At 40.1% G+C, this 22,745-nt stretch overlaps 1 protein-coding gene across 1 annotated transcript in view; it reads right to left on the bottom strand.

Annotated features, from left to right (window-relative positions):
- Positions 1-1,437: 1,437 nt before the first annotated feature.
- ADAMTS3 (ADAM metallopeptidase with thrombospondin type 1 motif 3) overlaps positions 1,438-22,745 on the bottom strand; it is a 130,152-nt gene continuing 108,844 nt past the window's right edge. Inside the window, exons 11-22 of the mRNA XM_082051279.1 lie at positions 22,424-22,537; positions 21,235-21,380; positions 20,520-20,695; positions 19,493-19,626; positions 18,826-18,949; positions 15,107-15,187; positions 13,336-13,499; positions 12,562-12,727; positions 11,695-11,827; positions 11,230-11,437; positions 10,373-10,490; positions 1,438-4,283 (exon numbers count right to left, since the gene is read on the bottom strand). Of these exons, the coding sequence (XP_081907405.1) occupies positions 3,730-4,283; positions 10,373-10,490; positions 11,230-11,437; positions 11,695-11,827; positions 12,562-12,727; positions 13,336-13,499; positions 15,107-15,187; positions 18,826-18,949; positions 19,493-19,626; positions 20,520-20,695; positions 21,235-21,380; positions 22,424-22,537 (2,118 nt within the window). The 3' untranslated portion in view covers positions 1,438-3,729. The remainder of the gene's footprint in view (positions 4,284-10,372; positions 10,491-11,229; positions 11,438-11,694; positions 11,828-12,561; positions 12,728-13,335; positions 13,500-15,106; positions 15,188-18,825; positions 18,950-19,492; positions 19,627-20,519; positions 20,696-21,234; positions 21,381-22,423; positions 22,538-22,745) is intronic.

The following is a 22,745-nucleotide window of genomic DNA, read 5'->3' as shown; positions in this document are numbered from 1 at the left end:
TATCGATGCAGTTGGTGGGGAATATGGCCTCTTAGTATTAATCTTCTGGTTTGCCTTTTTTTTTATCATCACATAGTGTTTTTTGTGACATCATTTAGCATTAAAATAAATAATTACAGATCAAATACCAAAATGCTACTGCCAAGTTCAGGTGCAGACCAACACACTGGAAGTAAATGCTCCACTGCATTTATTTATAGCAGAAGCAAAGGCTGTTGCCATACTAAAGCTGTGTTCTTTTGCAGGTTTGTGGATGCTCTGTACATCTGCAGCACCGTCATGTGCAGTAGAAGGCCCTCCCATCTCCAGGCAGGACTAGAGGTGCCTTGCCACTCAGCCTCAGCAGAGCTGTTTGCAAGTCTTCTCTCCTCCATCAGATTGCAGTGCATCGTGTGGGACTGCCAGCTGGCAGATCCTCATTGGAGGTATGTACATGCACAACACAGGTCACTCCTGACTGTATATCTACTTGCAGTACTGTAAATGCTGGCATCTGTTCCTGGCCTTGTTTATACTTGCTGTGTGTGTATACTCAGCAATTAGATCTCCCTCTCAGCCTCTGTTCTGCTGGGTTAAAAACCCAAATTTTCTCTCATCTGCATCTCTGAGATTAAGACCTCCATATTTTCTTACCAGATTAGGTTTTGTCTAGAAGTTCCAGTCTGTTCTTGAAAACGGTCAACCACAGCTGCAGAAAAATTAGCAGCTTTTTGGAACAATACCAGAATGACTGACCTCAGGCAGTGAAACTGGAGCATGGGGCACAATGGCACAAGCTGCTTCCCTTCCTTATGCGTTAGTGTGACTCAGGGGGTCTGTGTGACAGCCCACAAGTACACATGCCCATCATGTATCCCCACTTGCCCGTGTCACACCATTTCGTGGCCACAGAGAAGTTGTGGCTTCAGGTAAATACCAGCTACAGCTGCATACCTGCACTTGTCAAATGAGAAACACAGCAATCATATCAAAGGATGCATTTTAGAGTGGATGGTCTCAAACATTATTAGAGACAGATGGACTAGAAGGCTAGAACTCTCTTTAAAAGGTGCACCTGTACTAAAGAAACATGGGTGAGTTTTGGGGATTGTAAGTCTTTAGTGGCTGGAGCAGACCTGAAATCCTCTCATCAGCTCAGCAAACACTTCTGTAATAGCTAAACAAGAAAAGAGCAGCTGCCTCTGACTCGCATGGAATTCCTTAGATACCCTTTCTCAAAAAGCAAAGACGAAAATGTTACACGTTCTTGATAAAAGGTTTGGACACACACATATATACCAGGAAGTCTTTGGATGAAAGGAAATGCTCTCCTTCTTTTCCCCAAATTTCTCTGCAACTTGCACTCTCCAGTAGCAAAATGAGGACCTCGTTTTTTAAAAATCAAGTTAAATATTTAATTCAAATGAACTTTTTTCAAAACGGTAAAGGTCACAACTGTGATGTTAATGGTCCTTTATTTTGCAGAAGATGAAACTTAACAGACCCTCCCATGTGAATCAAACCATAGAAAGACTTGTTAAGGATTTTATTGCTACGTGCTCCCCAATACAACAAACAGTATCAGTAGTGTACACTTTGTAGAAAGAGAAATTAGCTTGGTAGAAATCAAAAAGGTACAAGGATTATCTACACCCACACTGTATATATGTAAAAAATAAAGACAGAGAGAAAAGAGAAATTGACTTTTGAGGAATTTCAAACACACCTTATTTGTCTGCTTGAGGCTCAGGGATTGTCTGTGCAATCTGTTAAATACTAATTTATTGGCACTTCAAAGGCATTGCAGAAAGGCAGCAGCCATTCTTTAGAGGTGTCAAGTCAATACTTTAGTGGGTTAGATGATGCAAGATGCATCTTGTGTAGTGTGGCCATATACTTCCCTGAACTGAATTAATCCACCTATATTGTCATTAACATTGAAGGTCTTCTGACAACAATCCTCATCCTATTTTCAGCCTAGTGATTCCACCTAATCACTACAGATGTTTCTTTCTAGAATTTAATCCTCAGAGTCCTAATCTGTTTTATAGAATTTCAGAGGTACATATTCTTTAAATGGGTCAGTCATGAGGGCTTTTAAATGGGCAAGCAAAAAGTGAACATGAAATTTTAATAGCCTACTTAGGAATTAAAGATGTTGATAATAAAGAATTGTCATAAGCCTTTTTTTTTTTTTTTAAGAATAAGATCAACAGTTTCTCTACAGTAGTTAGCTTAAATTTCTGTTCTATCCATAAGACATACCATGTACAGGTATCTAATTAAATCTTTCTATTTTAGCTTGGCAAAAATAATAGTCAACTGCCCTTAGGGTAATATTAAGTACATAAAATACTATCAAGAATTCAACTTTTAATAAATAGCTTTAGTTCTCCATCCTATATACAAGTACTTTACAGCAACACACAGGAGAGAGTGTGATTGGGTGGACTGTGAACAAGATTGTTATTGACATAAATTAGTAGTACATTATTGCAGTCAGATGCATTGTGGTTGCGGAGATTTTGAGGTGAACCATGCTGAAAAATAAATATCTCTCTCACTTTTAAATCAATGCTTCCAGTAGGAAAAGAAAAAAAAATATATTTTAAGTCTTGCCACAGCTATTTCTTGTCAGTGGCTATTCTAATGCTGTGATGCTTTTTCAGCTTCAGAAATAACAAACAGATCATCTTGAAAACAGAGGTCATTTTGACTTCTGAACATTGCAGTACTTATACATGGTTCCCTACACTGGTCTGATCTCTCAGACAAAAGGAGACTTAAAGGACAGCACTGCTACTCTTAAACTGAAGGAACAACCTGCTCAGTGTAGGCCGCAGGTGTTCATTGCACAGGCATGTAAAATCATTTTTCCAACCTGTGACTGCAATTACACTAAAATGTCTAAATCTGGGTTAGTGGCTATATGTAGACTCATGCTTTTAGGTTTACACTTTTTTCCTCCTTATTTCACAAGAAAGCATCACATTGCTGATAGTCAAAAAAAAACCCTTTCCTAGTGTCAGTAGATGTAATTCATATGAAAACAGAACTCCTCCTTTTAAGATAATGCTGCTTTAAAAATCAACTCTTGGAATGTAAATAAGGCAGTACTCAATGGCAGGCACCTAGCAATTGTTCAGAATGCAAGACAGGTAAACAGTTGTCTCACAGCATAAAACTCTTAAAAATAATACTGATTTCCCACAATATACAGTATTTACACAATAGCTGCAAATTTGCTCATACAATATCCATGCATATGGATAAATGAGCAAATCAAGTCTTATGGATTCAGTTGTTCCATTGCAAAAGTATTTTGCGTAGTGTAAACATTTGGTACCTCTTGTGGTGGGGCATTTTCTACATGTGAGTGTTTAAACACAAAAACAAGGAGGTGAGTGCTGAGGTTAGGGCCTCTTTTCTGCACTGGAGCTTGACTGGTGCCCTCAGCAACTTCTGCTCACTGTTAGGAATATTCTTTGGTGCTTTCCTCCAATGCATTCAAGCTAGCCAGATAACGCAGTGTGGGAGGAGGATGGGAGCAACTATAAAGTGAACCAGCACTTCTTTTTCTTCGTATTTACAAGGAAAATAAGTTGATGACCTGCAGTGTACTGCTTGTGGAAAGCAGCATGCACCATAGTGTCCAGAAGTAAGGAAGCTAAACCCCAAGCCAAACAAAGCCTCTTTCAATGGCTATCCTCCATGAAGAATTCACAGTCATCTTTCCACAGTGGAGGACCTCTAAGGCCATCCCTTGTCAACATGCTTCTTGCTCTTCCTTGAGGTTCTTGATGGAGAAGGACCACCTGCTGCAGTTTTATCAGCTGGTACCACAGGAACAGCTGGTGCCAAAGCAAGGCCATTACCAGGATTGAGACCACTGCTGTTGGCAGGTGACTGGTGTAGCAAAGCAAACAACCTAGAAGTCTTCCTTGCCTGAGGAGCTTTCCACTGCGGCAATTCAGCACCTTTGGGCTTACTGTTTGATGGGGAGACATGTGTATCTGTATCCTCTTCTGCAAAAGGAAGCCTGCCCAGGGACCTTCTCCCAGGCAGGAACTGTGCATAGTACGGCACTAAGGGTGTTGGCATCATCAAAGCCCTAGGCAGATCGCTTTGATCAAACATCACTTCCTCTTCGGTTTCAGCAGCTTCGGTAAGGAACAGTGGTGGGAGGGTGCTGCTGCGCTTGCTGCAGGACTCGCAGCACAGCTTCTTGTAGCCAGGGATGGAACAGTAACGTGCAAGCACTTCCATTTGACAGAAGATAGATTTGTCTCCCATACAGGGCTCATCTGCAAAACAAACATCATGTTGATGGTAAAGCTAGTGAAGAGCACTGAAATGCCCAGACAGCATTTACATGGGCACAGATAAAGTTCTCACTATATTCCCCAAATGATGGGCTACTCTGGATATGTAACCTGAGATGCTTCATCCCCTGACAGAACTCACCACCACCCTAAAAAATAACCCTAGTCAGGCATCAAAGAAATCAGCAGTCACTTTGCTTCTGATGTGCACAGAAGCTGATGTTTTCAAAGAGCTGTGGAAAGGCATGTTAGATTTGCAGAGTGCTACAGACAATTTCCAGAGCTAAGCTACTAGAGCTCTCAAACACCAGGCCAGAGGTAGCTCTACCCAGCCCACACCACCTTCAACTCTAGCCTGAGGATATTATCTATCAACATTATGTATTAAAAACAATTAAATCTTCCCTTAAAGAAATCCCAAGTAATATTTCTCAAGATGCCTTTTATATGCTCTCTTAAACTAAAAGGTTATATAGTTGGATAAAATATATTTCTGGATTTTAACAGATAGGTCAGGCATCAGATGCCTTAAGTTGTGTGTGGTGTTCCTTTCAGTTAGAGACAAGATCTTAAAGAGGTCAAAGGTCTATCAGAGGTCTCAAAAATGTCAAAGTTTCTTTAAGAATTTGATATTGAGCTAAGAGCACATCAGTACTCAGGCTCCTTCAGACTGTCACATGAACTCAGAGATGAAGTCCTAAATTTTATTGTTACCAGGTGTCCTGGTTTTGTTAAAAAACAAGTTTCTCTTTTAGTGAATTTGCCTGTCATCTACAGCCTTCATATTAGCTGCATTTTCCTGGAGAACCAGATACATGTTTTGGTAAACATAGCAATGGAATGAGAAGTTATTGATAACAAATGGATACATCTCGCGAGAGGGGCAATAAGAAACAGGTGACCAAGAAACTGACCAACAGTGTATAACATTCCATTCATGTGAATACTTCATATAAAAATGGGAGATCACGAGGATCTTGTCCCTTTCTTTTTCCTTTTTGCTTATGGCTGACATTAGGAGAAGACCATGCTAGTTGTCCCTGCGAACTGAGGCCTAGTGACAGACTGAATCCAGCTCCGGTTGGCTGAAGAGTCCAATCCAGGACTTTGGGTGCCGGCTCTGCAGTTGCTGGGACTTTCAAGATTGGTTTTGTTTATTTTGTATTATCTTCTCTATTCTTATTAGTAGCATTAGTAAAACATTGTTAATTTTTCCAACTCTCTTCTCTCTGTCCTTCTTTCCCTCCCAATCGCCTGTCCTTAGTGGGAAGGGGGGAGAGGGAGTGGCTGAAGGAGAAGTGGGGGGAGAGGGGGTTAACAATACATCTGCCACAGTTTTATTGTCACCCCGCAATCAAAACCAGGAACACCAGGGCTGGGACAAACACTGAGAGTTTGTAGCACTCATGAGCAGGTGGCACTGTGGAGAATTTCTGTCCTTAGTCTTGCAGTCTATTGTATGGACTATATCAGGGTACATGTTCCCTGCATAGTTTGGTATTCTGTAGGGGAAACTGTTTCAATTAAAACTTCACTCATTTGACAGAAATAGTCAAATTCTCAGTTTGTATCTGAGAAGTGTCAAAGCACAGAAGAAGATGGAAGGTTGGCTCCAAACATTTGAAATGGCCTGCACCATTGGCAGATTTTAAAACGAGGAGATTTAATACTTCCTTATTACTCTCCTCCCTGTGTCTAACTCATCCTACCACTTACTTATGCTGTTATTTATCTGTGTAGTTAAGAATATGATGTGCCTTGGTGGCATGAACACCCAAGAAGATAATGCAGGGAGGTGCCTCAGAAGGTCACCTGGTCCAGCCTTGCAGCAGGTCAATGCTATTCAGAAGAGTCATCTTGCTGTTTTCAAGTCAAAGCATCTGTAGGCAGAGAGGGGTAATTACCTTCTCACAGACATCTACAGGGACCCTCAAAACAGACTGTGCATTTTGGTGTTGTGTTCCAGCTGAATATGTCTCTCTCCCACAGAGGACTCAGCCCAGCGACTGGGACTCTTGAGAAATACAGGGCATCTATGTCTCCCCTCAGTCTCCTAATTTGGATACCAAGGGCCTAGCAGCACTCTGGAATCAGATCAGGAACCTACAAACATGTAACACTTCACAGGATATAAAACCAGCAGTGGGGACAAATGAGCAGCTTGGTGCATCCAGTCACTATTCAAACACTTTGGGGCAAAAAGTTGCCATTAGCAGAATTTTCCTAAGATACCGTAGCTGGCTTAAAATGGTAGTGATGGATTTTACTTAAAATAGAAGTATGCCAAATTATAACAGGAAAAGCCAAAAGTTAACCCCAGCTATTGAGAAGATCTGTTTCATGTCTAGTCCTCCATTCATAGTTAGCAATCATGTAGTCAACATTTTAATGTGCAACAGATGGCATGTAACACCACTTAAGCTCTGAAATTAACTTTCTGTACTGTGATATTTTTTTCACCTGTGTACAGATGCTGCCTCACCACATGTCAATAGTATGTTAGGCAATCCAGTTTTCCTATTTTAAAATATTAACCATAGCCCAATCTCTGAATCACTGTAAATCAGCTTAATTCCACTGAATTCTGTAAAATTATACACACGTATGTCAGTGGGGTTGTGGGATGTTGTTTATAAAAAGCAAATGATGTGAATGCAGCATGTAATACAAAAATTTTCCATGCTTCCCTGATGTGCTTCCTTGGATAAATGTTTGTTGGTTCTTGACAGGCCTAGCATTAAATCTGCAACTTTGCATGGGAATGTACGTATGCCACAAAGGTACTATAAGACTATTTTCAGTAGGAATTTAGCATGGGCAATTTGAGGGCTATATCATATTTAATCTAAACTAGAAAAGCTAATATTGAAACACAAATCTTTGCATCATATCTTGAACAATCATTATGCTACTGTGTAAATGAAAGCACCTGATCTGGAAAATTACAGCAGTCATCTTATTAACATACTGCAATTATATCAGTATGTAAGTCAAACAAATAATATCACCTAAAGTGAGAAACCAAAACAGAAGGTACCAGACAATTATTTTTGCCTTTCCATAAGTGACAGGGCACCTTATCTGGTCCTCTTCTCTCCTGGTTAATTGTTGTGAAATTGCTTTGTGATCATTTAGATTTCATGACTCAAGTGATAGTGCGAAGATTTGGTTTTGTACTTATCTCCTTTAAGTAGGTTCCATAAGTACAATCTTGGAGCTGTATACGCACATAATCCTTTTAAAAAAAAAAATTAGGTTAATCCTGCAAAACCTAGTCAACCATTTCCTGTTCAGTAAGTAAGTGCTTGTATCCTTCCACTGATGTTCACAATAAAAATTCCCCTTCTCACCATTTGTTTCATGCTTCATGGTAACTAAGTGCAGAAGCCACAAGAAAGCATATCGGCTTCCTAGAAAGTCTTTAGAAGATGAAGCTACTAGAAAATAATTTAGATCAACTCAAAACTTTTCACATTAGATTTCAGAATAGACACAAACATCACTGGAAGCCTAAGTACATTCCTTCCTTCCTTCCTGACAGCATCCTCTTGAGAAATCTCGCTTTGAGCTGAAAGTTGGTATTTAGGGACCAAAATTTAAAATGACAGGTGCTTTCTTATTCATTCTGTATCTTGTGTTGCAAACCAGGGATAGCTTGTCTAAAGATTTCTCAAGGTCTATTCTATACAGGCTCTTATGTGGAGCTCATCTATTTGTGCAAGTGCCACAAAATCCATTCTTCTAAATTCGGACAGATAAAGAAGAATTTTGATGGTAACATCATGTATCCAACATGACTACTGCTCAGATCATTGCTTTGGACCTGCAGGATAAAATCCTGTCTCCTATTTCCTTCTAGTCACAGAGACACAGGAAGTTTCAGTGAAATATCTATGGGAGGTGTCCTAATTTTTCCATGCTACGAGACAGCTCCACTGAAGCATGAGGTGGAAGAGCTGGTGGCTCTTCTCCCATATGCAAGCATGCTTTTGCCTGAAACAGAAGAGAAATGCTGATATGCCACATAGCACAAAAGAAGTCACACCAACTGTAGTGAATGTTCATGACTACTTCATGAAGATTAAGCTCTCAGCAATCTTGCATTTAAATAGTAATTTGTCAAAAACACCTGATATAGTCTAATGCTTTGCTAAGTCTAAAGCCCTGAAACTAAAAATTGTAATCAAGGCTGTATAGGTCTAAAAGTAAAAAAATGCCATGCATGATCATGCATAAAAAGCTGATCTGCATAAATATTACAGGATATTCCTGCTATTTTAGATGTATTCCCCCAAAACACAGAACATGGTAGAAACCACATCAGGAAAGTGTGGCAAAAAAGACTATTTGGTCTGAAAGAATACTGTTAAGCTACTTAGTGCAGAGCCTGAAAATCCCGATGCTTGGTAAAAGTTATGGCCCAAAACCCTGAGCAGAGTAGGGAGGTTTGAGCTCAGAGAGAGGAGTTGGATGTAGTCTTTCTGAGGAGGAGAATCCCCAGGGACCTTGTGGTTTTTGTCAAAGGTATGAGGGACTGGATTTAGCTGCCCATGCCCTTGTAGCTCACAGCATTTTCATAAAGCTCAGGTTGTGCTATAAGGTTGCTGCATCAAAGCCGGATAGATCAGTGCAGTTCCCTCGTCATTATTTCCTTTTTTTTTAATAGCTCCTGTGATGCACTGCGATGTTCTTTAAGAAATGTACCTCAGGTTTCAGAGCCCTGTTAGGCCCCCCTTACATGTAACCATAGAAATCCTTCATTCTCTGGGGCATGTGAGATGGGGTATATAATAAGCACTCAAGACGCTAAGAATACAGTATTAACCAGTGTGATTCAGCTACAAGGCCTGTACAAAGTAATCAACTGTATATATTTAATATAGGTGGATAGTAGGTTTTATAAGGCAGTGGCACTTGGCTCTGAGTATGGTGAGAGAGAGAGATACAGTACTCTCACATGGAGAAAAAAGTTTGTGTGCTGCTTAATTACGAAAGGCAGGAATTTAACATTGATTATTCAAGAAAATCCCAATTGACGCTTAAAGAATGAGATAAAAACTATTTTAATAGTTTGACGAAGATACAGCCTTATTTCTTTCAGTTTTGGAAATGTTTTTATCACCAAAGAAAAACAGAATTTTAAATCTTGTACTTTTTTGTAGAGTCACAGATAGTGGTTTGCTCCCACCTGGTGAATACACCATTTCGTAACTCTTCATTGCTCCCAGAATTGTTTTCTGCTCAGAATTCTTTCACTGGGAGAAGACAAATGTGAGCGAAAGCCTTTACCAGACTTGTGGGAAGCAGTTAGGTTCACTCTAGGGAAAAACATGCCGTGCCTTCTAAGAACTCTTGATCTTTTTTTTTTCTACCACCTAGTGATCAGAATGTTAGGACTACCATGAGGGATTAAAAAAAAAAACAAACTCCAAGTCTAAGAGGCATGGACCCAAAGGAAGAAAAGCTTTGTTGCCATTAAAAACTTGAAAATCTGTTCAAAAAATTATATGAGAGCAATGTAATGAGCACATTCTGTGGTTCTTTTTTTCCCCCTTCATTGGCAGGCTTGCAAAACTTATCCTTGGATTTAGAGGCTGAACTTTGGATTGACCTTCACTGCTAGCACAAATTTTTGCAAATGGTCAACATGTCTAAACCCCCTATTTCAGCATGTTTACAAGAGAGACCCTGGTGTGTGAGAAGCACTAATCACCTGGAGTTACTAAATAACAGGGCGTGTTTAACCAGAAAAAAGCAGGAGAATCTCCAATGAAGGGTGTACTTTCTAGCATGCAAGAGATGAATGGTGTTGTGTGGCTGTCACCTGACAGTGTATTGTCTTTAAAATACAGTACAAGTTTGGTAGGCACACTTCCCATTCATAAGCATAGGCTCTATGTTGTCTTAGAAATGTGTACACATGAACACAGAAAGTTCAGCTTTTATCTAGGCCTAATGGATGATACCTGTGTCTAGCATCCCTACCCAACACTGTGCTATCCATACAGGCTGCACTGAGACAAGGAATGGTTACCTTCATCTACTGCAGTGATTTTAAGATGTTCTCTTACCATTACAGGGAGTGAGTTTACAAATCCTCGCTGATTCTGGCTTTTCTCCATCACACTGGTTGCCAGCACGGCACATGATTGGCCGGGTTTTGGTTCCCTCCCCACAGGTCACAGAACACTATGGAACAGACACAGGACAAGTCAGGACATTCAGCTTTCTGAGCAATGTGCACAAACGAATGTGTCTAAAATAACCCAAGGTTGGCTTTCAGTTCAGGCTATACATCCCAGCAATTAGTTTTGAAAGTAGCCTTTAGTGAAGGTTGACATTATGGAGAAATACGCAGAGGAGGACAGTATTTCCCTTGGTTCTTGCTTTCTGTAATGTTAAATTTATTATCAGAGTATATTACGAATTTTGCTACTTATTCTTCCTGTAGTCAATACCTGATCTTGACAATGTAATATAAAAAGAATACAAGGGATAGAGAAAACTCAGTGTTCACTGAGTTAGCTGTATGGTTCAGTTGTTCAGTCCTAGGTCATTATAACAATATCAACACGTGCAGAAATTCTGTGATTGAAAAACAGTCCAAGTTAGTAAAAAATGTTATGCTGTCTTCAGAAGTGAGGAAGCAAAAAGTTGGAGACTTGGAGAAAAACAAGCAAAATTTCAATGTTTGTTTTGCAGGATTGTGTATCTGATACTGGGAATGTTTCCTCTGCTACTTTCTGCAAAAGCCTGGAGACCTATAAAAGCCCATAAAGCTGGCAGGCATTATCTGCTGCAGATCATCAGGTTTTGGAAAACTCTGTCCAGTGCAGTTGGGAGCTTTCAGCCCAGGCACAGACCTGAGTTTGGAGGCACGAGATGGTCGCAAGGGTAAGTTGCTCATTCATGACTGCTGCTTGCCTACCTCAGACCAGGGTCCAGCTTTCCACTGTGCAGGGCATGGTACTCGATTGCATGGCCTGCGGCTCTCAGGGCGATCTCCACTACAATACTTGAAATGGACAGAGCGGTTTGCACCATCATGAAGAGGTTGAATGCAACGCACAGTACGGATCTGGTAGCCTGAATTCCCACAGGTTTTCGTGCAGTATTCCCACGCATCTGCTGCCCAGCTGGGAATTGAAAATGAATAAAAAAAATCACAACTTTTACCTGTTTTCCAAACAGCTGCCAGGTCAAGCAGCCCTTAGTATACATTATTTTTGTGATGAAACGACTCAATAAGATGGGTAGCCATTCTTATATGTGTAGAAAAAAACCCCATCCGCAACATAGGAACTCCCTATCAGCACCCTATTGAATTTGGCTTGGGTTAACTTTCACACCTACCACAAGCAATCTTTTACATCTTTATGCCAGATGTACTCACAGGGGCTGTGTGCATTCTTGAAGACTGCACATTCTGCGAATGGGTTTTGGCTTTTTGCTGGCTTCACAGAAGCTGCGATGAACCATTTTGTTATCACTTTTCCTGCGACACCCATATTTGGTGTACTGGAACCCTGGAAAATATTTCAGAAAAATGAGGAAAAACATCCTTGTTTTAATTTTTGGGTTCAGTCTAAGTTTTAATAAAATGGTTTTACATGACATATATGACATATTTAAACACTCTCACAATTTGTTCAGTTGTCCAGCATGAGATTGCCTCATAGCACTCTGTGGATGCTATCATGTGACACCATTATATGATTTTAAGGCCAGAAGGGACAGTTACAACCCCTTAGTCTTACCTCTGTGTTACACACAAATCATGGCACAGAGAGGGGAGAAATTACCTCTTTAATGACAAGCAGCAGGTCACCAGCTAACCGAGGAATGAACTCAAGTCTCAAGTTAGTGTTCTTGCTACCAGCACACATCACCTACTCCACTGCTCTATGTAAGAGTTAAAGTTACTTTAACATTAGCATTGCCCATTCTTTGCATAAGAGTAATGTACATACCATGAGCAAAATGAAGGTTCAGTAGCATAAACGTCTGAGTCTGTACTTCCAAAGTGGCTTTAGGTGCTGAATTTCAATACCTAAAATGGACTTTTTCTTCCTAGGCATCAAGTGTGATGCTAACTCAATCAGGCACTTAGGATATTTTAAGTGTGGGCACCCAAAATAACAAGCTGCTTTTAAAAAAAGGAAGACCAAGTTTCCTAAAGCATTCACTTCACCCACCTTTTACTTTTCTACTTTTGGTAATTTGTCATTCACTGCTACAAGGTGCTATTTCATCTGCTTACCTCCACCACAAGGTCTGGAGCACTGTGACCAACTCTTTAACGCCCACTCGAAAGTATCTGTTTCTTCCTGTAGGACATTATTGCTGTTGATAGTTGGTACTGAATCCTCATGAATGATGTATTTGTAAGTCAGGCTAGATCTTGTGTCATTCTCCCGAGGAATGATCTATTAATAATCAAATGTAAACAGTGGTACAAAACCAGAGCTATTATTTATTTCTTTGCAAAGTAAAGAAACCAAGGCCTGGCCCTTATGGGAAACATGGAAATTGCTAACTAACTAACTGAGGGAAAAAAATTGGTTTTCATCATCCCAGTTAGAACTAACCACAGTAAGATCAACACAGAGCCATTTAAAATGAGAGATCTTTCTATGTCAGCATTCTAAGCTGGCCAAGTAAGACACCATCATCTAGGATGAAAGGATTGTTGTGGCCACATCATTTACTTGGCTAAAGAGTATGGCTGGTCTCAAACATGGTTTGATATGCCATGCCTTTTCTGGTCCACTGGTTGTGTCCCACTGATGTCAGAAATGCAATATATTTGGCTTCTGATTGACATGGTACCGCTGCGTGAACAGGCAGCAGTTTATGAGAGGGTCGCAGCTAGTGAGACAAGGGTTTCAGCCTATCAGCCATCTCACTGGCACAAGTCTTTCAGAGAGGCAATACACCGCACTGTTTTATCTCAGTGCAAGCTCCATACTGGCCGTGCACTTTTTTAATTTAAGACAAACCCACCATATTCCCACTGCTTGATATGTTAACGTACCAGCACAACCACTGCATCGTGCAAGGGCCCATCAGTGTGGAGAGTTTCTATGTCGTCTTCTATGTTGTATTCCCACTCCACGCCCAGGTCAATGAAAGATCGTGATATGGCCTCCTCCCCTTTCCCATTCAGAATATAGTGTCCCGTAGCCTGGTTCTTAATTGCTAAAAGGATTGAAAACAGTGGCAGTCGTGCCTCCCATCATATTGTTAGCAATCACAGTGGCTTACGTGAAACCTGACAGGAGATATTACAGAAGGTCCTTTGCAAAAAACCCCAATGCACTACGCAAGCGCTGTAGATGTATTAGGTCAGAGAAAGACCCTCCAAGACCATCTCATACAGCCTCCAAATTCCAGTTTGATGACAGGTACCTTCGGATATTTGCTTCAATTTTGTACCTCCCTGTCCACATGAATTAGTTATAGACAGAGAACTAGAGAGAGATTGAGATACCTCTTCCTATGTAGTGTGCATATTTCCTGCATTAGCTTAGCTCCCAAGAAGCACAGGTAGTCTCAAGGAACTCAGGTCAAATCTTCAGAATCCCCTGTCATTCCTTATTTGCATATAACCAAAATCAGTATTATTGGGAATGCCTGTTAGTGTAACAGACCCCTCAGGAGATAAGAAGTGTATTTCTTATATTCCTCAAATTACAAAAATTGAACTTTTTAATCACATTTTACTTTCATTTGGGTACGTATGTACCAAATGCTAAAATTACTAAGTAAAGAGCTGAGGCATTTGAACCTTTGGGAAACCACTTGTTTTTGGCTTCCTGTACTACACACTGGAAGTCATGTAGTATGGGGATTATTATTAGGCTCCAATTAGAAGCCAATATATTAGAAAGCTGAAAAATGTACTGTTCTTTATTCTGTTGTACAACTTTTTTTCAGTGTACCATAAAACATTATAAAATCTACGCAGAAATCTTACAAGTTCCTATGATTACAGTAATGCAAATGCACGAGCTCTGCAGTAAGTAGCTTCACGAAGACATTTGCTGCCAAAGCAAAGCTATGCTTGGTCCAAAACGAAGCTCTTGAACCTTGAAAGTCATGTTTCCCTATCTGACATCATCGCAGTTGAAACAACTTTGGTTGGTTGGTTGGTTGGTTTGGTTTTTAATTTTCTATTTTCTTTGTTTTCTTTTTCTAATTTTCTTTGTAATAACTAATCTACCTCTCCCTGAAGGGTTTACAACTCTCACACTGTCCTAGCACATAAGGAGCTGATTAAAAAGCCATTAAAATCCATGGAAGATCTCATCCCTATCATGTGAGCTAAAAATCCCTTAACCATGAGAAAATGGTACGCAGTAAGTAATGGACTGAGAACAGTATGAACTGTCCTACATGAGAAAAATCTGAAATGAAACAGACTGCAAATATATCACAAGTTCCCCAGTCATCTTTCAATTTAAAATCTATTGCTTACAATCTGCAGCAAATAATAATAATAATGGACACTGAATTTGATTCACATAATAGAATACATAGATTTTACACTGTCAGCGCCAGTTTTAATGTGAGTTATGATATGCTTTTGTTAGCAAACATGCAAATTAGGATGAGTTTACTATCTTGAAGAATTCAATATTTGTTTGCTAAGCTTGCAATCAAATATTTCTTAACATGCAATTCTGAATGCATGTATTTACCCTAAATGCTTGAATTTGGTTATCTAATTTCTCAGGTTCTTCTGCATGACTGCCCTGTGCTTCTCATCATGCCTTAAAGCCACACCTGAGGAAAGAAATACTTACCAAGAAAGTGAGGAGAAGCCTCGTCTTCTTGGATAAACACATGTCGAGCACCAGAAGGGATATCAAACATCTTAAGGTACCCTTTGGCATGTGTAGTAGTCGATGGAGAAAGCAGAGATGGGAAGAAGTAACAGCCATGGTTAAGAGTGCACTACATTATCCAGCTTCTACTTGCAGAAGAGGGCATCCATCTTCAACTAAGCAGCATTGTCAGAAAGAAACTGAGCAAATAGTTTTGTAACATATTTGACAGGACCTCCTTGTGTTTTTCCTCTTTCAAAGAGAGAAGAGAAACCAGCTACAAATCTATTTGCCTCTTGATAAGCTACGCTGCTATAGGCCATATCAATGAACAATTCAGGCAAAACTGTTTCCTATGTTTCTCAGCATACAAAGGGAAAACCCACAAGTCTTCCTGGTTATTTTTTCCAAATCCCCCATCAGCCAGGCTGTTAGATTTGAGTTTACTTACTGTCATGTTAGATGGTAATGTCTTAAGTGTGTCTGCTTACTTCTGAGACATCAAAGACTAGAGAAAGGTGGGCGTAGGACAGAGTGTATTGTCACTACACATGAGAAAAGGCTTGTCCATATGGAAGTGAATGCAAACTATTTACAACTCTGAAAGTAAAATGCATCAATTACATTGCTACTGCTTAAGCGAAAGGGCTGAATTCAGCTCTCTACAGCTAAAAGTAAAAAGCTGTTCCCAAAGAAAAAAATTCTTAGTTTAAATTTCAATTTTTTATCAGTCCAAACCACAGGTAATTAGTGTCACCTTAAGTAAGTATTGTCATTAGGAAGACTAAAAACCCTCCTAGGGACCTGTCTCCAGGTACTTCTATATCAAGTTTCAAACAAGAGCATCATAAGCACTTTGAGTGCATGGTATTTTCATATTTCTATTACTTTATGTTTAACAGCTTCAAATTTAATTATGATCTCTGTAGATCCCTCTTCTAAGAGTTGAGTAAGTTCCTCCCTGTTTTGTACTCTGCTATGGAATCTTCCTGAGTAATCCAGCCCTTTTGTAGAAGCAGTGTAGATGTAACAAGACTTCAGTATTTGTGCACTGCAAACACAAGATGTAGCATTTCAGTAATTCTGTTTCATCCTGGGGATTCTGGGACTAACCAATGCATCAGTAGTTTGTCATATGCTTGACATACTCCAGCTCCCTGGAAAAAATCTAAGTGAAGAAAATGAATATGTAAAATCGTGCTCTTGGTTGATGAGTGACTGCACAAACAGCATTTGTTAATCTTTTCACTTACTGTCTTTTGAGCATATGAAACAAAGTTTTTGCCTGACTTGGCGTTATCTGTCAATGCCTGCATGGATATGAGAACTGCAGCAAGAACTCTCAAGTTGCCATGGATGCCTTTCTCTCCGCAAGCACTTGAAACTTACCCAGCATATTTTTAGACTCATTTGTTTCAGAAAGGGAAATACTGCGTGCTCCTTTGGGCAAAGTAAATGCTCTTCTTGTCTTCCCTTAAATAGAATGCCTGTAATTAGTGCTATGGGAGCCAAGTCTTGTTATTTCATTGACTACATTGTCAGCCAGATGGTCTTTACAAGTTTGAATTATGTTACATGTTCCCATGCATTTAAAGCAAAATTAGACACATCTAGTAAATTTTAATAGTCAATGAAAGTCAGACCAGTAAAAATTCAGGTAGGTGATTTTAAGTTGGATACTTGCAGATTTCATTCTCCAGAAACTTGAATTCTTTTTGGCACCTCTTGCTTAAATCTTTTCCTGTTGGAAGAGGTCAATTAGTCTTTTTAATGACTAGATTGCCAAAGTTACTGTAAAACAATAAACGTTTCATAAACGCTTCTATTGCTTTCCTAAACATTTCCAATTAAGTGGCTGATAAACAGCTACCTTCCCTGACCTCTCCCCTAGCACTGTGACTTTGAGTTCTCATGCTTTCCAGATGCTGAAAATACTGTGCAAACATCCAGTCACATGCTGGCGCCCCAGAAGACAATGCAGTGTGTCTCACTGGCCCACAGGCAGAAATGCTGAGCTAGAACGTGGTGGGGTCAGTAGCACGTTTTGGCCACTGCTGGCCTCTGGACTGCCCTGTTCATCTCCCAGAGAGTGAGAGTGACGCAAACCACAGCTAGGAGCTGCAAACTGTTGGTGTAGACAACAGAAACCAGATTCATGAGAAAACGTTCTTATTGGACTCGATTCAGAGTTGTGACATGAATATCCCCTCTGCTCTCAAAATTTTTTTAGTGAAAAAATCAGCCATGCTTTTATAAGACTGAGCACTTTTTTTTTTTTTTGAAAGCACAGTAGCTGCCAGGTCCAGAAATACACAGTCCTATATATGAGGCTCAAGTTATACTCCTAAGTCCATTGCTGCTGAAGTTTGAGTGATTCTTGCATTATTGGGTGTCCAATCCATCAGCCTCCAGAGAACTGTCCCTTTCAGAAGGGCTCTCTACTGTAGTTTGATAATTACAATCAGAGTAAACTTTTCCAATTAGTTAGTAATAATTAATAAGTATTTTCAGCAAAATATTTAATGTATTTTATTTCCAGTTGCACATGAACTTATCTTTGTCCAAGTTCAGTTCGGCTGCTCACTGTCCAATAGTAATTATTAATGCTGCAGTAAAGCCTGCTTCATGGCAGCAATTACCAGCCTCTAAACTGTTACTGCAGATATTCATGTAATCTATGCCTTAGCCTTTCTCCACTCTATCTTAAAGCACTTAGTTCTATCAGACATTTCTATTCCTGAAATAACTGCTCACAGTCATAAAGGAGATATGTATCCCTGAGTAGCTTCCCCGGACTGAAAATACAAAATAGTCACAGCAAAATGTAAAGGATAATACTGCCCTGGCTTAACAAATAACTGACTAAATAGAAATTTCTGAAGAAGTCCAAGGAGATCTTCAATTATTATTGATACGTAATATGTTGCTAAATACCCCAAAGTACAGTCTGAAAATTTTATCTAGGTCATTCTTAGTTCTGAGCTAGCAGAATGCTATTGTAGTGCATGTCAGCCACATAACTTAAAGGGTATTAGAAATGCAGATTCCTGTCAAAATGTTTTTATATTTGATTCAGAACTCAGCTGAATTTATTATTGACTAAAGGGCTAGAATTTGTGAGAAAGCATCATACAAAACCAACTTGACATGAGGATCCACACACTCATTTCATATGCACATAAATTCAGACTTCCATTTAAAGCTTGTTGTGAGAAGAAAAACTTGAGAAAAGCTTAAAGGGGAAAAAAAAATGTTTCCTCTAGTCCTCCTACAGACAGAGACAGAGCCAGGCTATAGTTAGTCTCAGGCAAAGTACCTCGACGACTTCTGCATTTCACTGTTAGAAGAATGGCGCATTTTTGTTTTGCTAAACTCAGAGTATCTCCACTTTTCACAAGCATTGTCTGGCTGGGAATTTGCAAAGAACAACTAAACATGCTCTGCATGGTATTTCTTGATACACTTGACTAATCAAGCTTTCTTTTAATAAGTCCTTCAAAGGACAGAAATATGACATTGTTTTAAAGATGTCACTTCTTTATCAATAACTACGCTACTTTTGACCATTAGTTTACAACTTGTGTTTTGTTGCTTTAAAGTAGGTTGCATTTCTGACCAGTCTGCAAAAGCAGTAAGTATGACAGAAACACCAGAGGCAACAGAAAAGCTATCCAGATACATGAAAATGAGATTCCTACCAAGCTTTTTGGGAATGCGGGTGAAGGTTCCCTTCACAGTTCGGCAATGAGAGTTGTCTCCACCACAGACACCACACTTATCTTCAGCCTTGTTGGAACCAATTTCCTTGTCACAACCCACTTTCTGCAGGAGGAAGAACCAAAAAAAGAGAGAAGGCTTTGTCATTGGCTCTAAGTTTAAATTGTGGTGGGAAGCCATCTCAAAATTAATGGACAAACTACCACACAACACTGACCTATTTTATTTAAACACAAATTACTTGCAAATCTGGTACTGGATAACAGTTTCCAGGTGAAAAACAGGAATTGATTCTTGTGTTATAGTCACTGTACTTCAAGACTAAGAGAGATGGGAAAGACAGAAAAATAGACACAATTCTTTTCAGACACAAAACTAAGTACAAAAAAGGCAAATGAACCAATCAGTTGAAGAGAAGTGGACTATTTCTATGGAATAGATCTGTGCCATTGCTCTAATTTAATTTAAATCCCAAGAAATTATGAGAAATATGATGCTGCAAATATTTAATTCAGAAACAGAAACAGAAACAGAAACAAAGTCCATCTCTGCATTTTTGATGGAGTTCTGCAGATTGATTCCAAAGTTGCTGGTAACCACAACAGCACATTTCAAACTCCATAATGACCTTGGGAAGCTGTCACTCACCACGCATTCTCCACGAACGCAAATGCTGTAGGGATCTTTATAGGAACAGCGAGTCCCATCATGTGCCAACTGTTTCATATAAGCAACATCTCCAGTTTCTTTGGACTGGCAGTACAGGTGACATCTCTTATTAGCTGCATAGCAAGGAAAGAGAAGTAACTGCATAAATTAACAGCAATCCAGATGTGCTTCAGGAAAATATCCCACTAAAGGAGTGAAGACAATATGACAGAAATAGAAAGGACCTTAAACAGACAGCTGTGCGGGGACAAAAAGCAACTTATCTGCTTTTCTGTGAATTATGGGCCTATCACTATGAGATATTCTCACAGAAATCAGTTCCTTTCTGAAGAGGCTCCTTTCAGTGAGCTAGGAAGCTGCCTTTGTGCTTTAAGCTGTCCTTGTCACTCAAGGTTAACTACTGGGTTAGGATTAATGTCAGCAATGAAGACTGACAGAATCAGGCTGAGGCATATCTATAAGAGTTGGAAAATGCTAAGAAGGACTTCTGAAGTAGTGCCATTAGAAAAACACTGCTAATACTTTCAGTGGAAGTAACTAGCAGCAGCCACAATTAAACATTGACACTTTGCACTCAGGTAGATGAACAGCCACATGGAAGAGAGGGCAGGAAGAGTCTGTCATGACCCAGCCAGCAGCTTTCCATGCTTTGCCCCAACAGCAGAGAGCCAGAGCTTGCCAGTGCAGTGTGTTAAATGCTACCAGCACCCACCAGCTATTCCAGCAGGAGCTGAGGGCCTCAAGCCTCTTGCTACATCATGTTCTCACTAAGAGAAGGATGAAACTCAGGGGAAGCTAGTTAGCCTAGGGTTGGGGAAATTATAACTGTCTCGCATGGCACTCCCCCTTTTCCTCTAGGGCCATCCTTTTTTCCTGCTTTTTAGTCTCACCACTCACTGACACACTGGTTATTTCTAGTCTTTATATGGCTGAATGAACAAGATCCCTCACAAGCTCTGTGAGATTCCAGGACTGATCTGTGAGAAAGGCAAATAACAGAACTTACAGTCAGGATGTTCATATGGCAGCCAGTGGTGTTTGCTGTTCTGATACTCAAAGTGGGAATTGCGTTGCTGACATTGCTGCGCTCTGAAGTCCTCAAAGTGCTTTGGACACTCCTCTGTATTGCAAAGTTGAAACTCAAAATTGACACCAGCACAGTCTTCACCTCCATTAATGGGCCTGTGAAGAGAAAATATTCAAGAGATTCTAAAACCCTCTGGACACTAGGTCTGGGGATTTTTCTTCTTTCTTAAGTGAAATTTCACTCTATGAAATGATGATTTTGCAAAAAAGGGGTATGAAGTGACAGAAATGGAACCAGAGCAGTTACAGGGCACAGCTACACACTTGCAGTATAACCTTTGTGCTTGCCTGTGCAGAGGCTGAAATGCAGAAGTAATACATGAGCACATACATGCTGCCAATAGTTGATTTACAATTAGAGAATATCTAGGTTTACCCTGCAGCTTGCTGAGGTCACACAGTATGTACTCTTGACTGTCTTACACATCAACTATCAACCTCGGGATGGTTTTCCACAGGCTTTCCTTTGGAAATTCTTGAATACTCCAAACATGACCCTGGCTCCCTGCAAAAAGCCATGTTCCAAGGGGCTTGAACAGAATGTGAATTTTGGCAGACAAAATATAAATGTCACTTAAACTGACGCCTATAACAATTCCACTTGACTGGAACTACCATCCAGACAGAAGACCTACATTGGACTGTTGCACTGGCGTGTTCGAAAGCGAACTCCAGTTCCACAGGTTCGTGAGCAGGAGCCAAACTTTGTCCAGGGTCCCCAGCTGCCATCCTGCTTCAGCTGGTTAGTGTTCTTCCACATGCAGTGACCTTTATAGCACCACTGAGAAGTTGGGCAAGGAAAACAGATGAGAACAGAAACAAAAAACAAACCAACTGTATAAATGTGGTAAAATATAAAAGAATACAGAGGTGATCGCATGGGCTGAGAAAGGACATCTGAGAGAATAGACTGCAAGCAGGGACTTTCCAGAGGACAAAGGGAGTGAGGGTTTATGTACTTGGGGTCTGAGGGTACCTGATCCCCAAACGTTCCATGGGCGGGAACAGGTAGCTCAACATTTTCCACCCCACTCTCCACTTAAGTAAGTCTTTGTATCATTTGAGGCTTAGTCGCTACCACCTTTAAAAAGTAATTTTAATGTTCTGAATATTAGCAGGATAAACATTTTGCTGAGGAATAGTGTGTATTGTTGGTTTTCTTTTCCCTTCATAGTGGCCAAATATCATGCTTACACAAATGGGCTGGAACAGAGGACTAGTCACTGAGCAGTGTGTACTTTTGATGCTTGCTAGGGCATATGCAGCTGGTATGATTTGCTTTCGTGTATCTCAAAATACAGGAAATCTGCTAAACAAACATTTATCTGAGCATAATTTTATAATTAAAAATGAATTAGCAGCAGGACACCCATTAATGGGCATACAAAAGGGAAAAAAAAAGAGCTAATCCTAAGCCTACACAAATATTTACCTATGGGATGTCTGGACCACAAGCACTAAGAAGCAGTCCTACAGTGACAGCATTATCTGCTACCATGGATTGCTCATGGCACTTTATGGACACTTGGCAGATGAGACAAGAATACAAAAAACATAACGAAACGGCTACAGAAGAGGGATGCTAGAAGTGGGCTGTCGTTTCAATGTCCAAAATTTATTTGTACTATGGTAAACCTTCACAGTTCACAGAACAGCAAAAAGGGAGAGCACAGCTCCCTTTTTTGCCTTCCTCTGGCTCCATCCAGGGGATGCTAGGCAATTCCTTGTCTTCCCCTGTGCCCTTGAACCCAAATAAATGTTTGGGGTTTTTTTGTTTTTTTTTTTCCTTCTTCAACTTAAACATAGCAAAACCACAATACTCACTTTCCGAGGGGCACATTCTGTGCCATCAAGTGGAGGTCCTTTCTTAGTCTTACAGAAATATGGGTTATCTGGATGGCTACACCACAACTGCTTGCATGGGTCAAAGGTTCGGAACTGAAATGCAGAACATTTATGAGACGAAACTCAAAATTAGATTATTAATACTTTTCAGATAAGCATTCAACCCACCCAGTCAGTTCATCTCGAACACATGAATACCCACAACTACAGTATCTTCATAAAGAAAAGGGCACTGCTTATTCTCTGCATCCTCTAGTCCTGAGCTGGTGGCGTGAAGAAAGGTGGAGACACGAAGAAGTAG

The sequence above is a fragment of the Streptopelia decaocto genome (genome assembly GCF_964273445.1).
Source record: "Streptopelia decaocto genome assembly, chromosome: 4".
NCBI lineage: Eukaryota > Metazoa > Chordata > Aves > Columbiformes > Columbidae > Streptopelia > Streptopelia decaocto.
The sequence above is the reverse complement of the archived record's forward strand: the minus strand, read 5'-3'. Positions and strand labels throughout refer to the sequence as shown.